Source organism: Vidua macroura, chromosome 5, assembly GCF_024509145.1.
Source record: "Vidua macroura isolate BioBank_ID:100142 chromosome 5, ASM2450914v1, whole genome shotgun sequence".
NCBI classification, from domain to species: domain Eukaryota; kingdom Metazoa; phylum Chordata; class Aves; order Passeriformes; family Viduidae; genus Vidua; species Vidua macroura.
The window spans coordinates 70,904,939-70,923,666 of NC_071575.1; the positions used below are offsets into that span (position 1 = coordinate 70,904,939).

Genomic DNA, 18,728 nt, shown 5'->3' on the forward strand with positions numbered 1-18,728 from the left:
ACCGAAAGGAAGGAAATTAAAACCTCTCCTGGTTGTTAGACAAGAATTCCCAGGCTTGGAAAACAAAGCTGAATTCCCAGAGCATCCTTGAGCTCCCCTGGCTGCCAGATGTTGATAAGCTCAGGACGAACCCGACAGATTATTGGGAAAGGAGGGGGGTCAGAGTGAATCTCCACCTTTAACAAACTGGTTTTCAGTTTTTACCTTTTCTGCTTTGTTTCCTCCAGGTCCCTGCAGCCACTATTCCTTCATCCAGCAGGACTGGAAACTGGAATCTGCTCGGTGCTGTTTGAGAGGCAGGATCTCACCTGGCTGTGTGAGCTCAGGCTTAGGGGGTTGTTTCCTCCTTTTTAGAGGTTAGAAACATCAGCCTCAAAAGAGAGATTTGCTAGAGAAGCTGTTCTGCTCTTTTCTCCTCATTTTTTTTTTCTAGTTAAACTTTAAGGAAAGGCTGAGGATTGCAAATGTGATATTTGGCTAGGAAGGATTCTAGCACGAGGAACCACCACTCTTCCTCTTGGTTTGAAAAGACCAGTCTATTTAAGGTTCAAACCCATCTGTTGCTCCATCCCCACTACAGCTCCTTCCCTTTTGTTGCCTGGCTGCCAGCAAGAAGATGCCACTTTCCTTCATCTGGCTCAAACCCGTGGTGTTGCTGATGGCACATCACGGATTATTCCCTAAATCTTGCTTGTGTGACGATGTGACATCTCAACAGAACTCCCTGCCAATGCTGTGTAAAAAACACTCCCAGCTGATGCCACTGTCACAGACAGAGACATTTGCCGTGGAAGTTGCTGCTGCCTTTGAAAACAGGAAAAGGGCAGGCAAATAAACCTCCTCCTGCTCAGCTCCCTCCTCTAGTATTGCCTGTTACCTGCTGGTGTCCTCAAAATTTAAAGCCAGCTTCCTACCTCAGGGGTATTATGTCTTCCTGAATCCAAAAGAATCCCAGATTTGAGTGGCAAAACTTTCAGATTCTGGGGTGTGGGAGACCCACTTCATTGTCCCTTACCATGGAATCATTAAGATGGGAAAAGACCTCCAAGACCATCAAATCCAACTTGCAATCAAAATACCCCTGTACCCACTAAACCATAGGGTGAAGTGCCAGATCTGCTCAGTTTTTGAATGTTTCCAGAGGTGGTGATTCCACCACTGCTTTTGGCAGCCTCTTCCAATGCTTAACCACTCTTTCAGTGAAGAAATCTTGTCTAATATTCCATGTGAACCTCCCCTGCCACAACTTGAGGCTGCTTCCTCTCGTGCTGTCACTTGTCACTGAGCCTGACCCACTGACCCCCATCTCACCACAAGCTCCTTCTAGGTATTTGTAGGGTGTAATAAACTCTCCCCTGAGCATTCTTTTCTCCAGAAAAGAATAGGAATTCTTTTTTTTTTCTGCCAGAAAGATCCTCAGCACAAGGCCCCACATCATTTGCTGAAGGTGCCTGAAGGTGGAGACTGAATTAAGTCCCAGCTCTCATACACAGAGTAGAAGCAGAACTACTACTGTGAGTAGGACTTGTGCTACTTCATCTGCATTTCTCACCTGTTTCGAATCAAAAAGAGGGCTCAGCTGACGAGTGGACATTAATGACAACCAAAGCCATCAGTGCAGATGTGGTTCAGGTACACAAACCTCAGTTTTGGAGGAAATGAGCACAGACACGTGAGTGAAGTCTTGAGTAATAACATTTTAGCAGTTCTCAGATGACACAGGAGAACTGCAGAAATGTCAAACCTAACCCCATTATTCAAAAATAGGAGCACGCGATTAGACAAGCAATTATACACCGAGGAGCTTAACATAAATTGTGGGTAAAAATATCAGAAACAATTTTTCAGGATTTAGTGAGGGAAGCACCTTGTAAAGCATAATTGGATTAGAGGAGACAGCCAGCATGGATTTACAAGCAGGAGGTCTTTTGCTTAACTAACTTGTGGGGAGTTCTTTGAAGCTGCAGCATTACTGCCAAGGTAGGCAAGGGAAAAGTAATAGATGTTATGCACTGAGATTTCCCAAAAGCAATTGGAGAAGTTGTACAGCGAGATTATCAGCTAATGGAAGCAGCCGTGCTACAAAAGTGGGCTGGCTTAGAAAAATGGCTCAGAAGCAGAAAACAGCCAGTGTGTGGGCTGGCTTGCCATGTTCCCTCTCAACCTCAAAAGGGAGTGATTTAAGTGCTTGGCCTGGGGAAGAAGGAGGTGGAGGGCTTCAGGCTTAGAGATCTCTTCTGCTCGGATTTCAGAGAGCTCCCAGCCCTTTGCAACGTGCACATCTCCCAGCAGAGCTCAGTTTATCAGTGCCCAGGATGGGGACAGCCCAGGGACATCATTCCTCCTCCAGACAGAGGTACAGTTCAAAGGCAGCACAGCCTGCTCACAGAAGGAAAACCAACTTTCCTTGCCCTGAATGAGTGGGGAAACTGAAGCACAAGCAGGAAAAGATGCTTGAGCTCACCAAGATCGGTGCCAAAAGGAGCACAGATCCCTCTGGCTCGTGTTGCCCACAGCACGTCCGAAGCAGAGGAGTTTTGTGCACGTGCAGGGTGACCACAGCCTGTCCTTGCCAAAGGAGAGGCCACCCCCACAGGGAAAGAGGAAATTTTGGGAAAGATGGATGCTTCAAGGACTGAGTGGGCAGAGGAGGGGTGGTGGCAGAGCCCTGCAGCAGGAGATGCTCTGCTCTCAACCCTCAGCTGTAGCCACAGAAAAATTTCATGGAGTCACAGAGGGGTTTGGGTTGGAAAGGACCTCAAAGATCATTCAGTGCCACCCCTGCCATGGGCAGGGACACCTTCCACTATCCCAGGCTGCTCCAAGCCCTGTCCAACCTGGCTTTGGACACTTCCAGGGATCCAGGGGCAGCCACAGCTGCTCTGGGTACCCTGTGCCAGGGCTCCTTACCCTCTCAGCCAGGAATTCCCTCCTAACATCAAATGAAAATATCTCCTCTTCTAGTTTTAAACCACTTCCTATCAGGATTTGTCCAGTAAAAAGCCACTCTCCCTCTTTCTTCTAAGCTCCCTTTAAGTACTGAAAAGCCACAATAAATTCTGCCCAGAGCCTTCTCTTCTCCAGGCTGGACACCCCCAGCTCTCCCAGCTTGGCTGCAGAGCAGAGGGAGAACATTTGTGGCCTCCTCTGGGCCTGCTCTGAGATCTGTGGATTTCCATCAAGAGGGGGTTAAAGGAGAGGGTATGAGTGATGGGATTTAAATCTCAGTCCCCAAAGCTCATCCCAGGAGCCAGCTGTTCCCTGTGTTCCTTTTCCACACCATGTCTCAGTAGCAAGCAATATTTTGCTCCCAGACCCAGCTGCTTTTCTTGGCAGCCCTTGGAGCCTCCAGAGCTGATAACGTTGGAATCCAGGTTCAGGGCAGTCCTGCTGCCACCCAACAACAGCGGGATCAGCACATTCCCAGGGACTCTGCAAGGCTTTTATGGGATGCCCTGCAGAGCCCAGTCCAGCTTACAGACCTCACCCTGCCTCTCTGCTCCTCCAGCACTGTCTGTCATCCACATCACTCCTCCTGGCATCCTCAGTTCCCTGATTCCCTCTTCCCACTTTCCCCCGGAACATGACCCACGTTTGTTATGGATCATTGTATTTACAAAGCTTAAGCTGAAAATCAATTTTAATTACCAAAATCAGATTGCCGTATCAATAAATCACTTGGGGCCTCTAGGAGACATGGACAGAAGGTTGCACCTGGATGTGGAGGGAAGGGGAGATAATGGCTCATTTTCCCATCAGGCCCCTCCCTGCATTCACTGGACAATATTCATCAGTGTCATTATCTTTTGTATTAATATGTAAAAGGCTACAAAAGGGACATGAATAAAACTGGAGCCAGTTTTAAGCAAATAGGGTTGGCTGAAACTTGATTTACCAGTGACCTCCTGACCAGAGCTTTTTTAAAAATATATATTTGTGATTACCCATCACCACTTCTACCAGAGTCAGCCTTACTGGGGCATGTGCTGCTTCAAGAGATTTTCTTCTTTCTATTCCAACATTTTTCAAGACAGGCCCAAAGCTGGAAGAGGAAAGAGGCTCCAGCACAGAAGGTGGTTGGGATATCCCAAGAGGTACTTGGCTCCTGTGCCGTGATGGATAAATCTTTCTTCAGAAGGAACCCAAGGCCCACCTAGTGCCAAACTTCAGGCACCCTTGGAGAGGCCACCACAGCCAAATCAAGCCTAATTTGACAATTATTTAGGCACCTTCGTGTCCAGATCCACAAAGGGATGTAGAGGGTTGCCATCACTGACGTTAGAGTGAAGAAAAAGATTAAATAATCCGAGATCAGCCCACAGCAGAAAGCCATGATCACATCAACTCTCCAAGACAGACACAAGCATTTCACTGCTCTTGTCAACCCCAGACCCTTTCCCTGCACACTTCTCAGCACTTGGGGCTGAGCCCTTTGGGAATCCACATTATCAGAGCCAAACCCTGGGGATTTATATACATTTGCATCTCCTGAGGAAAGTCTAATTAAAATAAAAGCTTGAGTTTTGTCATTTTTTTTCCTGACGCATAACTGCCAAGGACTTTCTGCATCTTCCCTTGCAAAATTAGACCGAGTCTGGTAAGGCCAAGTGTGAGGGACACTCGGTGAAAAACTGGGTAAAAAATTTCTCTTCAGAGAACTGTCCAGAAGCACCTGGGAACAGACACACATTGTCTCATCCATCAAAGTTGTTCTCCCTTGGCTCTCAATTCCCCTCTAATGGATACATGAGGCAGGGTACCAGGGAGCAAGTAAATTAATTGGAATTTAATGGAATAAATGGTAACCCCCACCTTGGACTCCCATCAAGCAAAAACAGGAGAAATAGAAAGCAGTTCCAAAAAGAGAGAGGTGAGAGATGGTGAATTTGAGAAAAGCCCAGAGACTTCCTCCACCCTCCTCCTGTATCCTGGATGTGGGAACTGCATCCAAACCAGAGAGAGTCAGACAAAATCAGACTCAGATGGAGAAAACAAAGCTCCTATGAGGAAAAAAGAGCTTCTTTGGCAGTCAACAGAGACATTTCTTGCAAAGATACCTCTTTTATCTCCCTGATACTTTTATGAGCACCCGGATGATGCTGCCAGGGAAATGAGGTCGGCGAGGGCCAAGCCAGATCTTCCCACCAGGGGTGATAACAGCTCCTGGCTGGATCTCTGGCAGTTTCCTCTAGTGCTAAACCCCCAGGAGTTATTGGAGGTGATAAGTTCCCCCTCACAGCCCATCTCATCACGTTGTATCTCCCCCTGTTCACCCTGCACGGATGACACGCAGCTGAGCCCTTGCTGGATGCCGCTTCCAGGGCCTGCATCCCTTTTCTCCGTAACCTCACGAGGCCATCTTAGTTCTCTGTCATATAAAGCACGAGAATTTCGACCAGCTGAGCCTCCATTTGGGGCAGGAACAATCCCTGAGTGAATCAGGGTGCAGGAGGACAGGGAAAACCCAACCCTGTGTCAGCAAGACCCCGCTGCAGATGAGCCGGACGCCGGGAGCAAGGCGGGTTTTTGGCATTCTCTGCTGGGCCTGGTGTTTTTCCAACTCTCTTGCCCTTTTTCTGCCGTGGGTGGCAGCAGGATTGCCAGCTGTTGGAAGTCTGTGTGCTTTTCACCCACCCACGGCCCCACGTGTCCTCTCCCAGCGCCCGAGCCTGATGCACAAGGAGGAATTTTCTGGGAATTTGCAGCGCTGAGTGATTGCAAGGGAGGATGACTCTGCTCTTCCACAGATGGTGCCTTTTGCCATGGTCTCCTTTCCAGAGTGGATCTCTGTGCTCAGGGCCCTTCCCAGATGCTAATATTAGCCAGGCACTCCATTCCCATGCTTCCCATGGAAGTTTTACTGGAGGCACCTGCAGGAAAGAGGCCAAGGGTTGCTGGATGGTTGAAAAGATCTTTGGGCCTGAAATGTGAGTTCTCAAACGCTCCTCCCACACACTCAAACTCAGCAGGAAGAGGAATTTTCTCTTTTATCTTCCTAATGACCCTAAAGCCTAACAAGGGACCATCAGGAGGAATAATGGCTCTTCTGCTCCGGGTTTGAGGACTTATAGACATAGCACGTGAGGACGTTATTTAGTAGTGGCTTTGGAAATGGTTTATTAATGGTTGGACATGGTGATCTTGGAGGTCTTTTCCAGCCTAAACAGTTTTTTCATTCTGTAGAAAAAGAAATCTAAGGATTTTCTGGGTTTGGTATTTTGGTGGGTTTGTTTGGTTGTTTTGTTTTTTTTTTTTTTTTCTGGTTTGGGTTCATTTGGGGTTTTTTTTCACTTTAATAAATTTACACAGAGACACAGAAATTTTTTTTATTCCTGGAAACACAGAGAACAAGAGTAAGAACTGACACAAATTTGGTCTCATTGTCTTCCCCAAACTATGACAGTCAAGTTTTAAATAAAAATCTATAAATAAAAGACTGATATTAAGAGGGAGATGAATGCATTCATGAAAAATTTTGAATGAGGTAAAAAATAAAAGGCACAATTGTCTCTGTGACCAAAAATATACATCTTTGTTGGTGCCTCCAGAGCCTCCTTTTGCATTTGGATGCTGGTTTCTTGCATATGTTACCCATCACCCAGCAACTGCCTCCACAGCACATACATGTGCTTTATTTCACATATTTTTTCCAAGTGGCTGAACATTTGACCCAAAGATTCCTTATGAAGGCAGGGCAGTATTTTGTTGATTGGGCTTTGGGTTTTTTTAATGATAATGATGCAAAAAAAGAAAAAAAAAAAAAAAGAAGAAAATGGGGAAAACAAAAGTTTCTGCATGAGGTTTTCATGACACAGGACAAGTCAGAATAATCATCCTCGCAGGAATGACATCCAAATAATGAGATTCCAGTGAATTGTTTCTTTCCTCTTTGCTTTTGCCAAAGTTTCAATAGTGCAGTTCCCATTTTGATTTCCTGCTTCAGCTGAAGGATATATCCTTGCTACTTGGCAGGGAAATTTTACTTGTGGATGGTGTTTTTTCTCATATTTAGACATTTTTATGGTTATCAGCATGGGGATTGTTTTATTATCCAAACATGTACAGTAAAGCCCCTTCTGCAGAAACCTTAAAACTTCTTTAGGGTGCCTTGATGCAAGTTGTCAAAATCTCTTAAATGCTGACCCTCCTCTTCAGGATGCCTTTGGATACAGACTTTAAACCTCACTTGAGCTGACTCTCAGACAAGAATTTTGCTGGTTTTCAAGCAGGTGTTTCTAGCCTTGATATGTCCCCTTGGTGGAGACATTAAAAAGACCTGAGCCCCTCTTATCCTTTGCTCTGTTTTAAAGAGGAGTTAATTCAGGGAAGTCCCTGCTTTTATTTGTGATTTTTTTTTTTTTTTTTTTTTTGTTAGGAGATTGCCACAGTCCACTCCCACCTTGCAGGATTTAAGTCTTATCAGATCCTGTGGGTATTCTTGGGAAGTCGGGATCACAAGGCTGAACTGTCACACCCAAAAAGAAGATCCTTTCAAACATCTTGCTCTGGTGCCTTGCACACCCAAATCTGGGTGGGCTGCACCGGGAAGTTCATTCTGCAGAAGGGGATAAATGCAATGCCCACTCACTTCTGCTGTCACTGACAAGCAGGGGGAAAGCACTGAGCTGGAATCTCTAGTGCAGGGACAGAGGGGAGATCCACGAGAGCTGACACAGTGGTCCCAGCCAGAAAACCACATCCAGTGTCACACTGCACACAGCTCCCTCTCGTTCCAGCCATCTCCTCCTTCTCCTGGCTCCATTTCAGTCATGGGTCACTTAATTTTTCCTCCTGGCCATGATCAAAAGCAAGGTCCAGGCATGGCTACAGATCTGATTTGGTGAAGTCTTCTCAAAAGAAACAATTCCTGGAGCAGTCTGAGCTTCTGGAGAACACTCGGGCTGTCTGACAGCTGATGCTGTTTTGTGCACTCAGCTGTCCTTTCATTCACCAGAAATGTATCGCATTAAGATTTATTAAATTACTTTTATTAAATTAAGAAATAAACTTGAAGCAAGCTGCCTCTATTTGCATAATGGGAGGCTGTGCAGCAGATGGGGAATGGGGACCGTGGGCAGGCAGGAGTCTGCAAGTTTGGGAGATGAATATCCTCCAGAAAATTCTCCCAGTTGTCTCTGAATGGAAAATAACCACAATTTCCATGGACTGGGTGGTGACAGCAGGGTCACTGGCAGGGGACAATGAGCAAACTCCTGGACCCCAGCTGGCTGGGACAACCTTATCTATTCAGCTTGTTCATCTGGAGCTGGCTCGTAGTCCCAAACAAACCTTTGGAGGACTTCTGGAAAAGCATAGCAAATACAAACAAATGTAATTTTCCCAAGAGGGCAAGTGCTGCCCAGATAATCACACAACTCTGCACAAATAAAGCTGGTAGTGATTTCTGTTCCAGCTCAGCAAAGTGGAGGAGAACTGCTGGCCAGAGGAAGTCCTAGGTCTCCTGTTTAATTAATTGATTTGTTAATTTTGATACCTAGCAATTATCTCATCGTCACCTGATCAGTGTCTGGTTAAATAACAAAGTCTGGAAGACAAACAAGGAAAGGCTCCTGGGGCAGCAAAGAAAGCTGATGAAATTAGGAGCAATTTATGCTTCATAATCCTGATCCTGCTTTAATAAACAGTTTCATGCCAGGTAAGGATCCTGTTGGTGGCATGAATTGCTCTGTCCCCACACAGAGGCAATCCCAGCAAGACTTCCAAGAATCCTGGCTATTAGTCAATTATTTACCTGATTAACAGATTCCCTGTTAAGCTGCATATCAGGTATTTATCACTGAAATTAACTTAGAGGAATGAGTGCACAATTACAAGGAATTGTTCAAGGCCAGCTGGAAAGACATGGAATGGGATGCTGCTTGGATAAAACACCTGTAACTCAGCTTGTTCTGGATCCACTTCCTTGTGGCTGATCCCATCCCATAAGTCCAGAGGACCGAGCTTAGAGAATTGCTTGTGCTAAGCCACATGTGGGTTATCACAGAACCACAGAATGGCCTGGAAGAACCTTAGAGATCATCCAGCTCCACCCCTCTGCCATGGGCAGGGACACAGGGAACCTCTGGGTACCAGATCCAGGAGGATGGGAAGAAGGAAGCAGGCAGAGGGGAAAAAAGAGAGATGAGGGTAAACAGCTCAAGACAGCACTAGCAAGGCCTGAAGGCCAGGAGGTCAGTGAGGTCCATGATGAAAATTAACCATTGACCTGATTTTCTGCATTTCCACCAAGGTCGTTCAGCACACTGGGAAATTGGGCCACGTCTGTTCCACTGACAGAAGGAGGTTTGTACTTTTGATTTTGTGGTGTCTTTTTTCTGCCCTAAGTAAAACCAAAGACTTCTTTCTCCCATGGGAGAGATTTCAGCTGTCTCCTACCTTCTGCTGAATTCCAGAGCTCACTGATCATCAAACAACCCTTGCCATCACAAAAAGCCGGTGGGAAGGGTCCATTAATGATCTCCAGGAGAAACAAATCAGGTCTTGCTCATTGATTTGAACCTAAACCAGCCACAAAGCTGGAATTAAGATCAGCTGTGGAGAAGTGGCCAGACCTACATCAGCAGCTTGTTAGTCAGGGGTGGTTGAGTCCTGGATTGGTTAAACCACAGATCCACAGTGGTGAGCGGCTGATGAGAGCTTCTCCTGACACCTCTGTGCCACACAGAGCTGGCACTGGGTGGACTTTGGAGTTAAAAGTCCCCAGCCCTGGACTAGGGAGCATCTGGTGTGCAGATCTCCCTGGTGCTAATTCCTCACAGATCAACCTTCATTAGAGCAAATACCTGACAAGTTACAGCTCCTGCATTTCTTTCTCGGAGTTATATTTAGTTTTATATTTATATTCCTGGTTTAGCTGTATCCTTGTGTTTATTCCCCCAGGCACGTGTTACAGCCAGCTCCAAAACGTTGATATGCTCTAGGTGTTGGTGACAAGATGTAAAACCTGCAGGGCTGCTTTTGCAAATGCTGTTTGCACAAGTTTTGCAGTCCCCACCCTGGGAAAAGGTTTGCTTGCATTGCTTTCCTTTAATTTCCATTTGTTCTGTTTAGTAAAAATGTCATAAACCAGTAAAAGCAAAGGAAAACTGTGTTCTTCTATGCACTAAGTCTCAAACCTCAATTTTCATTGGTTTCTTCTCTTACAACATGGTAAAAATGTGGCTTTCATCACCAGAGCCCACACACTGTGGGGCAAAACTTCAGCACTATAAATTGCATATTTGAGTGCAGGGCTCATCCAAAACCACCAGTTTATATGTCCATAGAAGTAAAGTTAGACTTTGGACTTGTTTACACACAAGCTTTATGTGAATTTAATTTAACCTAGCATATTTCAACCAGAATTTAATTTCAACTAGCATATTTCAAGCCGAGTGTGTTGTTTGTTGACTTTTATTTCAGTTTAAAACTTTATTTTGTTGTTGTTGTTTTTTTTTTGTTTTTTTAGCTGAGCTACTACTCTGCATCATCCAAGAGCAGCTAAACAGACATAAAAACTATGAATAAATAAATAGAACAGCACCATAAAAAATGCTGAGCAGATCTAATCACACCAGTTTAAAAACAGACCCCGGAATAAATCTTGAGTGTCCGGGGATGTCTGGATTTTAGTGTGGCACCTAGGAGTGATTTTAAAATCTCTTACTCTGCTTTCTCTTGAGAAAATGATGGAAGATTCCATTCAGCTCTTAGCCAGAGCTGCTTGACACTGATTCCCTGGAGAGAAGGAGCTGAGAGACTGAATATAGCATGGCACTGTGTGATTACACTATTTTCAAATGGATACTGGGCATCAACAGAGGAAGGCAGTCCTCTTCTGCTTAAAGGATCAGAAGGGAAACAGAAGAGACAACGGAACAAGATTCTTTGGGCAAATCAGGCATTTCTGGCCATCCTGGAAGCACTGGCATGTGCATGTTGTCCCATGGCATTAGAATGAAATCCCTGACTCCCAGCGTGTTTTAATGCATGATTCACCATTTCCCCTGTGGGTTTCTTTTTTATATGTTCCTCTTCAGGCTCAGAATCTCCACTTCTGTGTCAAAACACCTCCAAGACAAAAAATTTTTCAGGGGCAGCAGTTTAAGAAACGAGGAGGAACATGCCCCACAACGAGCTGACATCTGCAACGCACAGAAAACTCATCCTTCCCAGAAAACTCATCCACAGAATGTTGGAAGCCTGGCTGCTGGGAATTTTAGGTTTTCTGTGCTGCCAGGCACTGACCCCCAAGAGAACACTGCGTTGACCTGAGGCCGTGGAGAAGCTTCCAAAATGGAATGACAGAACTGGGATTGTGGGGGTGGAGTTTGAACAGAAGTGTGTGATATCACAGGGTGGCAAACTCAGAGTTTAAGGGTTTAGAATATACTAATAGATATAAAGCAAGATGGAGGTTTTGGGGCAGAGGCTGCTCCTTCTTCTTCACCTCCTTCTCCATGGCTTTGGGTGGTTTTGTGTAATTGGATAAAAAAGTCCACATTGCAGGCACGGGTGGTTGGTTATTGGGTTAAAAGTGAAAATAATTGAGGTGTCATTTCTTAATTGGGCAGTTTATCCTTAAAAGGCCTTGTAGAGAGAGAGATGGGGCTCCATTTTTAGTTTGTTAGAGTGAAGTGCCGTAGAACTCACAGTTTGTGAGACCATAACATAGATAAAAACTAATAAACATTTGAGTCTGAACAAGAAATATCATCTCACGCATTTAATCCCAACCTGGGCAGAAAAGCAGCAAAAAATCCATTAACATAATTCACAGAATTCCCAGAATCCCTGGGTTGGGAGAGACCTCCAAGAGCATCGAGCCCAGCCCAGCCCCAACAGCTCAGGCAGACCCTGGCACCCAGGGCCACATCCAGGCTTTTTAAACACATCCAGGGGTGGTGACCCCACCACCTCCCCGGGCAGCCATTCCAGAACTTTATCACCTTTCTGGAAAAGCTTTTTCCTGATATCCAACCTGAATTTCCCTTGGTGAAGCTTGAGAACCGAGCTGATGTCGGGAAGGTGCTTCCTCTGCAAGGAGGGGAAAGGAGCCAGCACTGCCCTTCTGCCCAGTTCCGCGCGCTGTGTTTGGGGTGTGGATCCGTACACAGCGGGCATCTGCTCCAAGGAAAGCACGTTCCGGGCAGAGCTGTGGGGACACGAGGATGCAGGAGTACAGGGCATGCCACGGTGCCCTGAGGAGGCTCTGCCGTGGCCTCACGGAGCGCGTGGCACCGCGGGCACAAAGAGCGTCACGCTCGCGGCATGGCGGGGTGGCACGGGGAGGGTGTTGGAGCAGGGTGTGGGTGTGCAGCTGTGGGTGTAGGGGGTCAGTGAGAGGAGGGCCTTGTGATGTCTGGGGAGACACAGTGTTTTGCTTGTATTTCACCTGTTTTGCAGCCTTTTTGTGCTCCGTGTTTTGTGGAGCCTCCGCCCGGTGTGTTTTCTGAGTGTGTGCCCCAGCTCATGCACTGATGGAATGATGGAATTGTTTGGGTTGGAAGGAACCTGAAAGATCATCTCATTCCACTCCCCCTGCCATGGGCAGGGACACCTTCCGCTACCCCAGGTTGCTCCAAACCCTGTCCAACCTGGCGTGGGACACTTCCAGTGATCCAGGGGCAGACACATCTTCTCTGGGCAACCTGTGCCACAGCCAAGAATTTCTTCCCACTATCCAAACTAATCCTTCCCTCTGTCAATATAAAGCCATTCCCTGTGTCCTATCACTCCATGCCCTTGTATCAAGTCCCTCTTCAGCTCTCCTGGAGCCCCTTTAGGCACTGGAAGGTCTCCCCATATCCTTCTCCAGCTTGAATACCCCAACTCTCTCTGCCTACCTTCATAGGAGAGTCTCTGTTTGTAATCTAGATTGAAGTGTGTGCTTCAACCACATGAATCCTGTAAAAATAATGGTCAAATACACATTAGAGACAGTGCTGTATCACCCCTTGTGCCAGGCATGTGTGTGTGCAGTGTGCTCCAGATCCCATGCAGTGTCCAACACTGGGGGACACTTGACAGGACAAAGTCCCCTAAAGTGCTGTCTGGTGAGAAAAACCCTATTTAAATACGCCCATGTCACCAACAGAGACACAGTTTGACATTTCCACTGCCTGGAGGGAAAATATTTTATGCAGCTGCACATTAGGTTTGTCAAACAAGTCAAGGGAAAAGGAGATCCATCTCGCATCTCATCTCCGGGATGGGGATGGCAAAAGCAGCAGTCTGGAAAGCTCTGCATGCATGAGACACTCTGAACCTTCACTCTATGTCTCATTCCTTCCAAAAAAATGTTATGAGCCATGGAGGGAGGCAGGAGGATGGGAAAAAAAAAAAAACAGTTAAAAGAGGAAGTTATGAATGTGAATATAAGTAATGAAAATGAAATTAGAAAGAGAGAAAGCTGTGATCACAGCAGCTGGCTTGTCACACTACTCCTGACAATGTTGATTGTCTCACTTCCATCTCATGCCTCACCTCCTGAGTGTCTTCTCTTCCTGCAGTGACTGAAGGATTGTTAGAAATTAACAATCCTTCAATCACTGTAGTAATTGTTAGTCTCTACTGTTAGAAATTACCTTTTCCAGCACAGACTACAGGGATGTCCATAGGAACTCAGACTGTGTAGGTCCAACTCCCATCTCAAGCTGACCAACCATTTCCAACCCATCTCTTGCTCCTCTCCATCTGTGTCTTTGTGTATAAAATGTTAATGGAAGGGAATAGAATGGATTAAATTGCCACCTTTTATTGGATCAGCTCAAAATTGAATAAATCCTGCGCAGTTTTGGGTTAGACTTGAATATCCACAATGGTTTTTTTCCATTTCTTTTGCAGACATTTAAGCTGATTATTAGATCTGCTACAGGGTGATACGTCCATTTAACTCATTTTCTCTAAACACATTATCTGACTTGTAGATGTAGAAAAATCCCCCCACATTTTTCCTGTGGCATATACAGGCTATTTATTCCTGGTTTTCTTAATTATTATTCACAGTAAGCATTTCCTGCATGGCATTTTGGCATGTGCTGCTAGGATGGACTTGTCCATAGAGAGCAGAATTAAAACCCTTCCAGAGATGCAGCATCAATAGATTTAAGATCCCTTCTTGGCTGAGCTATCCCAAAGGAAAATTATGAAGTTTAGTAGCAGATGATGTCTGGAATATTGGGCAACAGCAGGGGCATCTTCTGTAGGATCCATCACTGCACACCCCAGTGTTTCAGCAGGATTCCCAGAGGAGGGGAAAAATAGTGGAAGGTTGAAAATAGTGGCTGAGGGTTGTTTAATTTACCTTTTTTGGTAAAAAAGAGGCAGTGGAGCAAGGGAGGTTAAATCATGGATGAAGCCAGGCATGCCATAGATGGGAATTCAAAATTCATAAAAATAAGAACCTCTTATGGTCTATGGAGTATCTTAGAGGGGGGTAGGATATCAACCCCCAAAATGTGTTGTCTGGGCCACAATCAGACACCCAACATCCAGTGCAGTGCCCCTGGTGACCCTTTCAGGTGGACAATTAGCCAGGAGTGCCAGGCTTTGGCCCCTGGTAGGGTGAATAGAGAGAAACAGTCCTGAAATATGTGGCTGTTTTGAAGAGAATTCTGACATTTCTGTGCTGCTTGCAGGGTCTGGCAGCACTGAGGAGCACCAGGCTGGGTTGTTGACTGTCCCTTAACGTTATCACAGTTGGTGTGTCAAATATGGTCTGGGACCACAGAGGGATTTGAGAAATTCCTGCAGGGTTTGATCAAGAAACCCGTCTGCCAGGCTGGCCAGGTCTGTGTGTCCATCCAGGACACAGCAGGATGCTCTCTCTGGGACAGCTGTCCTGCAAAGGCTTCTGGAGTTTGCTGGAAAGTGAACCAGGACTGCTCAGCTCGGTGTGAAATCCCTGGCATTAAATGACATGGGCAGCACAGCCCCTGCTTCTGCAACAGATGGAGTGAATTCCAGGCCAGCCTCTGCTTTGCAAACACTCCCAGGAACAGCCTCCCCATCAGCAGTGCTGACTGACTCACCACAGCATCCCAAACTCAAGCACAACCACAGGGAATGTCCTTGTCCCCATCCCAACCGGCTCAGGTGGCATCCCAAAGGTCAAAGAGCCAAATCCTTTGGTGTGAGAGATAAAAGCAACCCTGTTCCTGCCAAAATATGGTCTGGGCCATCCCTCCTGGGAAGGTGGTGGGGAAATGGTGGATTTGAAAGCTCCTGGTTGTTTACAGCTCTTGGCTGTGCCTGATAGTTTGAGTGCTGGATGAATCCCTCAGAATTCTGGGGTCAGAGCATCCTCCCTCCAGAGAAGCTGCAGGATTTCCCTGTAGATCCATCACCAGGGACATGCAAAGGGCTTCCAGCCTTCTCATTCCACCTCTACCTTCCCCACCGTGTGAGGAGTCCCTGAGCCATGACATGGGCTAATCAATGAAGACACACCCTGGGGATCCCCATCACTGAAAGTTGTCATTGTCACCCGAGGACTCCTTCCTCCACCTCTTTGCTGCAAGATCAGAGCTTCTCCTCCTTTCTGAAGTGTTTTCTGCAGGTGTTAAGACACTGCTCGTGACAACTTCAGCACTGCCCATCCCTCCCTGGAACTGGACTTTGTGATGATGACAAAAAGCAGTCAGGGACACAAGCAGCTTGGCTACAGGAACAACATTTCATCCTAAAATAGTGTCAGAGTGAGGACAGTGCTCCCCCCACATCCCACAGCACAGCCAAAGAGCTGAGATTCAAGTAGGCTCTGGGTTGGGCACCAGAGTTCCCAAAAACCACCAGGAAATTTGGGTTTTTATCTTCTTTCTGTGGTATAATCTGACATCTGCTGCTGAAAACATCTTCCCATGCATACCATCATTTATTTGTTCTAATGGGTTAGCCCTTGGGAATTTAGGGAGACAGATAAATGGGAAGAGTGTTTTGCACTACTGTAACATTTTTAAACCTATTCTCATCTTTTCTATCCATATCGTAACTTCCATAATTTTTAAAGAAAATTCAAAGAAAAATCAAAGTAATTCTCCAAGCTTACAGGTGGCCAATACAGCATTCCAAGACCTTTCTTCCCATTCTTTAATTTGACTCAAATCTAATGCTTTCCCTGTCTGGCTCTGACCATTTAGCTGTAGAGAAAAGGCTCTAAAAATGCAGTTTTAGGCCAGAGAAAATGCTGTGCTTAGAGTTTCTCTTGCGGGATATGCTCCTTTTTCCCCCACAAATAAAACAGAACCGCAGAAGAAATCAAATTATCAATTCCAGCCTCAAAATAACTCTTGTAACAACTTGCTGCTGAACCAGGTGTCTGAGCACTCACGCCAACACCCCAACATGTGCCTGCACACAGAACCCAACTCCCAGCCCCTCCAGGTCTCCTTCTGTGCCAGTTTTCTGATCAAACTCACTTCAGGAATCATCAGTTTCATCTTCCCTCACCTACATCAACGTTTTTCCCTGTGCCCATGGTCATTACAGGCTTTTGTACCTTTTTGCTCCCTCTAGTTCCCTCTTCAAAGCCAATCCTTTCATTCCCACTCCATTGTCGTGGGAGGACTCGGGACTTTTTGACAAAGAAAAATGACAAATTTTATTACAATTCATCTCACCCCCCTCCTTTCCCCTCCCTATCCACTGGCCCAGAGTGTGGCAGGAGCTGTGATGCTGCAGGTCAGCAGTGGAGGCTGCCTGCCCTCCCGTTTACCTGAACATTGCATGGAATTAATGGACATCACAGGAAGAACAAAGTGCATCCCTACATCAAGGGAATGCCATAAAAATCACACACTCAGTTCTTTTAGGGGAAAAAGATCTCCTTTCTTTTTTTTTTTGTGGGAAGATCAGTAGAGCTTACAAATCATCCATCCCTCCATATAGATATATTTGGAAACTACTATTGGCCCCAAAATAAATCTCTTTGCTGAGCATAAAACCACCTGAGGACACAAAGTAGTTTGAAATAATCTTATAAATATTAGGTGTCTTTGCCTCCTTATCATTATTCATCTCCTGGTGCCATGAAAGCACATAATAAAAATAATCATTAAAAAAAAAAATCTTAGAGAGGACATTGTTTGGAAGAACAGGGATCATTTAAAAGCGTGACCTGTCAACCCAAGGGTGCAGCCAATGGAAACTGGGTCAAAAATACAGAGCAAAAGTGTTCAGTGGGCACAGGAAATAATGTCAAACACTGGGAGAATGTTGAAGCTGTTCAATGGCAAAAGTTAGGGAAAAAAAATTATAGTAAACAAATTTTCTCTTGTTATGTCTGCCAGCCCTCAGAATAAATCTAGGAACTGGGATCAAACTGAAATTTGGATATTTCTGGGGTTTTTTTCCCTTCCTCTAACCAAAAGGACATTAACGAAAAACAATGAGAATGGTTCAAGTGATCTGTAAAGGAAAAAATAATTTCATTTAGTCTCCTGCATGGAAGGGGAAGAAATAAATTTCTATATATAAGAGAGGAGAAAGTCAACATGTCTTTAAACAATAGCTTTCAGGACAAAATATACATCCAAGATGCAAAAAAAGTGTTTAGAGGATGGTTGTTCTCCAAAGTCATTGAACTCCACAAAAATATTGACTCTCCCTTTCCAAAAAAACTGACTCCTTCAAATAGCCCAACTTTGTTTTGTCCAGAGTTTTCTCTTTCCAGAGTACAATGAGGATCCCCCAGGGAGAGCAGAAACACGCTGAATATTTTGAGTTTCTGCAGAGGGGAAAATCCCTTTGCACCCAAACACAGGAGCTGGTGGTTTGCATGCTGGAAGCAGAGCCTTGCAAAGCCAGGCAGGGTTTGTGCTCTGGTTTTCCCAAAGTCAGCTCTTTTCCATATCCAGCAATCCCACAGGACATGAGCAGCAGCAGCAAAGCAAAGCTGAGCCCACACAGGCCTGAAATCCATCTAATTAGTCCACCTTTCCAGCCTGCTAATGGTGAGTCCAAGCTGAATCCCAACTGGATTTTCCAGCAGCTTGGCTGTGAGAGGAGTCTGCTCCCTGCTCCTCCTGTCCTTGAAGAGGAGAAAGCCTGGACAGACACTTAAAGAGTGACAAACTGTGTCTGGACAGATTTGTCCTGCTTACCTAAGTTGAGTCCAGACAGAGGACAAATTAAATCACATTTATCTGCTCCTGCTGCTTGTCAGACCATCATTCCCACTCTGCTTAGCTGGACAGTGTCACCCTGTCCTCTACAGAACCACACCAAATGAAGAGTCATGGGTAGAATGAACCCTGTCAGGATGAGGAGAAATGTGAAAATAATAAGTCTTAGAATTATGGGGCTTGCCTGGAAAAAAAGGTGGAGCATCAACAGCTCCAAGAACTCATCCAGCTGCCCTTGTTCCAGAAGTAGTTTTGCAATGACTTTGTTGGTCTTGGGGCTGGGCACTCAGCACCAGTGCCCACCTGGGTTTGACTTCCCCGTCCTACAAACAGGCACAGCACAAACACATCCCACACACTCACAGGTACAGGCAGGCACAGACGTGGGGATAAAACTGAAAGTGTGAAATGCCCGTGGCTGTGTGTAAACAAGCTGTCCATGCTTCCTCCTTGGGGAGCACAGAGACACAGGAAGGATGGGGGGAAGGATCTGGGGAAGGATTAGTGGAATCCTGGTCACATCTAAGGAAGTGAGGGAGGTCACAGCATAAAAATAATTCTGTCTCTCCATCAACTGACAGTGGAGTCTCAGGTAACAAATCAGAC

At 45.8% G+C, this 18,728-nt stretch overlaps 1 protein-coding gene across 2 annotated transcripts in view; it reads right to left on the minus strand.

Annotated features, from left to right (window-relative positions):
• Positions 1 to 18,728, minus strand: part of PLXNA4 (plexin A4) — a 414,284-nt gene that overhangs the window by 168,049 nt on the left and 227,507 nt on the right. The window contains exon 4 of one of the 2 annotated variants that reach the window (XM_053977322.1): positions 13,267 to 13,287. The exons of the other annotated variant lie outside the window; for it this stretch is intronic. Within the exon in view, the coding sequence (XP_053833297.1) occupies positions 13,282 to 13,287 (6 nt within the window). The 3' untranslated portion in view covers positions 13,267 to 13,281. Of the gene's footprint in view, positions 1 to 13,266; positions 13,288 to 18,728 lie in introns of those variants that run through there. 2 annotated transcript variants of the gene reach the window in all.